This window comes from Lactuca virosa, chromosome 7 (genome assembly GCF_052849685.1).
Source record: "Lactuca virosa cultivar CGN04683 chromosome 7, Lactuca_virosa_CGN04683_v6, whole genome shotgun sequence".
NCBI lineage: Eukaryota > Viridiplantae > Streptophyta > Magnoliopsida > Asterales > Asteraceae > Lactuca > Lactuca virosa.
Window position 1 is genome coordinate 87,276,499 of NC_136432.1, and position 3,919 is coordinate 87,280,417.

Below are 3,919 nucleotides of genomic sequence, written 5' to 3' on the forward strand. Positions count from 1 at the left end.
CCCACAGGCTTCCTAGATTCTATGTGACTCCCCTCGATTCGAGTATGGATCCTGTGCTTTCAGTAGTACGGGGCCAATACTATCTTCCACACTTACCCATACTTTCCTCAAGAGTTAACCCATTTCATCCAAGTCACTTTCTCAAATCAGTACTCCAAGTACATACTAAACAGCACAACCTAACCCGCTAAAGCACTTACTAGGCCCTCCTAGGTTCCCGACCTCACCCTACCATCAGCTGCTGAAAAACTCCCAATAATGTCATATAATTGTTGGATTAGGTGTCTAAGCCCATAGCTATTATTGGTATGTACTTGACCCGAGAGTAGCATGGTCCATTTGGGTTGCATATCACCAAGACAGTTTGATAGGATGGACTTTTGAGAAGAGGTTATTTATGATTTGTTAATATATTATAAGTTCTAATATATTAATATGAAATCATATTATTTAATTGGTATTGATCAAGAATTAATTTGGAATTAATTTTGTGATCAAAAGAGACTAACTAAATATAAGGGGTTGATTGGTAAATCATTCATTCTTATGTGTGGGCCAATGATCCATGATTCCTTAGGTTGGGCTAAACCCATGTGACAACCCATGGAGGTTTAAACCCATGGATCCTAAGGAATATGGAAGGTCATGGACATTAAGGCTTACATGGTGTAACCCTAATCTTTCCACACTATATAAGAAGCCTCATGGCTACCAAAATGGCACTTAAGTGGAATACTAGAGGGCTGGGCGATTTTGTTACAAGAAGATACTCTCTCAAAAGTCTCCTTTGTCCAAAGGTGTGTTGTGATTCCATTTGAGGTGCAACACTTGGGGCACTAAGTTCTTAAAGGTCCAAGGCTTCCAACTACAACAAAAGGTATGTCATCTAACTAGAATTTGTAGTAAAGATACTCCATTGTATGCTAGTTAGGATGATGCTTTGGAAAATTAAAAGTTTGCATGTATATTAGAGAAAACATAGATCCAAAGCATCTAGGGTTTCATGTACACCATAGGAGTGTTAGAATGCTCAAAACCCATCAGTGGTATCAGAGCCTAGGGTTGTTTTATTATATACTTGATGCTACTAGTTTTCAAAGCTTGAAAAAATTGTTTTTTTGCTGTGTAGACAGTGGACTCGCTGAGTCCACTGGGGAGCTCGGCGAGTCCACCCTATAAACTGACCAACTCGCCGAGTCAGTTCATGCACTCGACGAGTTGGTGCTCCTGGATGCAGAATTTCGAGTTTTAAGTTTGGAATTGGACTAGGATCATTACCCTAAATTGTTTTTAAACTTATAAACCTGTTTTTGATGTGGTAATGATCATGCTTATCCAATTTAAAAGATAATTGTCAATGTTTCATGTTTTGTATTAGTTTATATGGTTAGGCTAATTACATGAAATTTGTTTGATGTGGATTGTCTTGTTCTTATGAGTTTAATTTGGATCATTGACAAATTGTTTGATTTTGTAAGTTACATTAGTTGATCTAAATGTTTTGATTAAATTCCATAACTTTTCCTCAAGTTATGGAAAATGAAAAAGTTTTTCCTTCAAAGAGATCATTAAAATCATAGGTTATGAACTTGAAGAGTCTTTTTCCATAAATGTTTTTATGAGCTCCATAACTTGTCCTCAAGTTATGGATTTTCAAGAGTCTTTTCATTAAAACCTATATTAAACTCATAAGTTATGGATTCGAAAAGTTTTTGAATAGTTCAAACTTGCCCTTAAGTTTTGGAATTTGTAAATGTAAAAGTTTAACTTTTGAAACATTTAATTCCAAACCCTAGAATTTTAAAGTTTAAAATTCTACCCTTATACTATTATAATATTATGGGTTTAAACTTTAATATATATATATATATATATATATATATATATATATATATATGTATAAGAACAAAGTCAGTCTTACCGTTAGTAGGCCTCATTCACGAAGCTGGTCTATAAGGGGGTATAAGGTTACCGCCTATAAAATGGCAGTTTAATCGGTGTCCACTCTCACCCACCGCTTCCTTGACTGGTGGAGGGTCGTTAGCCAAACGGGTAGGATAGGACTCTAATTCTCCCTTCATTAAAAGTATAATGATAAATATAAAGTAACTAAACACTTATAAATTCCTAAATCTTAGTTACTTAGGAAAATGTGAATATGGTGCTAACCCATGAAATTGCACTTTGCACCTTGTTAAGTAGTAAGTGGAGCGTGTTGTCACGATCGAGATTCTAGACTCTTCCGGAGTACTCGAGAAAATGGGAGAACTTACAAGTATAGCACATTAGACCCTGGAACGTCCTAGATTTCTTTAGGACATCGAAAAATGATTTAGAATATTTCATGAAGACTTGTAAATATATGTAACTTGGTAGAATAGTCTAGATTAGTCAAGAATATAGGACTAATGTAGTAATATCTAGAAATTTCCCTAGGGGGGGAAGGACAAGTATAAATAGGGAGGAGCTCATTTGCTCCAAACCATCGAAAAGTTTCCTTGTATTCTCTCGAGCTCTTATAATAGAAGTTCTCTTTCATTTGTAGAAACTCGAAAGCCTTATTCTCTTGCTTACTTAGTCGTTTATACATCTCAAGGAAGTGTTGTAGCCTGACTTAGTCGAAGTTATACTAAGTGGCACACAGTGATCGAGTCGTCCCCTGACACGTGGTATCAGAGCCAGGTTCATACAAGCAAGAGATCATGGCTACAAAAGGAGGAAGTAGTGAAGTAGCAAACCTACCCCCTGTCGTCGAGGAGAGAGGAAGAAAGTCCAAGAAGAGGGACCAATCGATAGATGCCTTGGCAAGCTTAAAAAACAAGCTTACAAGGACAGAGATTAACGTCAGTGAGATCCTTGAATGAAAGGATACCGTCGATCAGTTCGTTGCAGAGATAAGTGACATGAGCGATGGATTAAAGGAGACCATCGGTGTCCTCAAGGAAGAAGTCCTTGGACTTGTCAACACCTTGCGGAATGAGTTTCGTGAGAAGATAAGCGCTCTAGAAGATGAGTTGAAGCTATGCAAAGCAGCGATAGCCGGATGATCTATTACGAAGATGATGCCACACACAGAACCACCTAAGCCCTTGAAATATGGAGGTAAGCGTGATCCTAAACTACTTGAGGAATTTTTCTGGTCCCTAGAATGTTATTTCAATGCTATCGGAGTAAAGGATGACAAGTACAAAATAGACACGGCCGTTTTGTACTTGAGTGAAAATGCAGCACTATGGTGGAGGCGGAAGCATGGCGACATTGAGAAAGGCTTATATGTCATAGACACTTGGGACAAGTTTAAGAGACAACTCAAGAAACAATTCTGCCCCCATAATGCTGAAGACGTTGCCATGAAGAAACTCCAAGGATTTAAACATGTCAGGTCTATTAAAGATTACGTAGCAGAGTTCACCGCCTTGATGCTGGAGTTGCCCGATTTACAGGAGAAAGACAAGTTATTTTACTTCCAAGACGGACTACAATCTTGGGCTTACAACGAGCTCAAGAGGAGGAACGTCCAAGATGTTGACGAAGCTATAGCAGTAGCGGAAGACCTTATGGACTTCTGAAGAGATACCCTAATTAGGAAACCTAGTGGGGGAGAGAGACCAACAACAAGACCGCAACAGAAGGACGATAAACCCGCTACAAGACCATCAACTTTCAAGGGGAAGGCGATTGAAGGGGGACCTCGAAGGGAAGTCAAGTGCTACCTATGTGACGGTCCTCACCTAAACAAAGATTATCCCAAGAAGAATAGTTTCAATGCGATGGTCTTCCAAGAAGAAAAGGAAGAGAGAGACGAGGCACAACTAGGCTCAATGCGATGCCTCAATTCGGTGGCAAAAGAAGAGGCCCACATGAAGAAAGAAAGAGGACTCATGTTTGTGAAAGTTAGTATAAACGACAAAGTCACTAA

At 38.6% G+C, this 3,919-nt stretch overlaps 1 protein-coding gene across 1 annotated transcript; it reads left to right on the forward strand.

Moving 5' to 3' along the window:
- Positions 1–3,059: 3,059 nt before the first annotated feature.
- LOC145126892 (uncharacterized) lies at positions 3,060–3,569 on the forward strand. The gene has a single exon (XM_079062172.1). It carries the CDS (start codon positions 3,060–3,062, stop codon positions 3,567–3,569), a length of 510 nt encoding a protein of 169 aa, XP_078918298.1.
- The last annotated feature ends 350 nt before the right edge of the window (positions 3,570–3,919 follow it).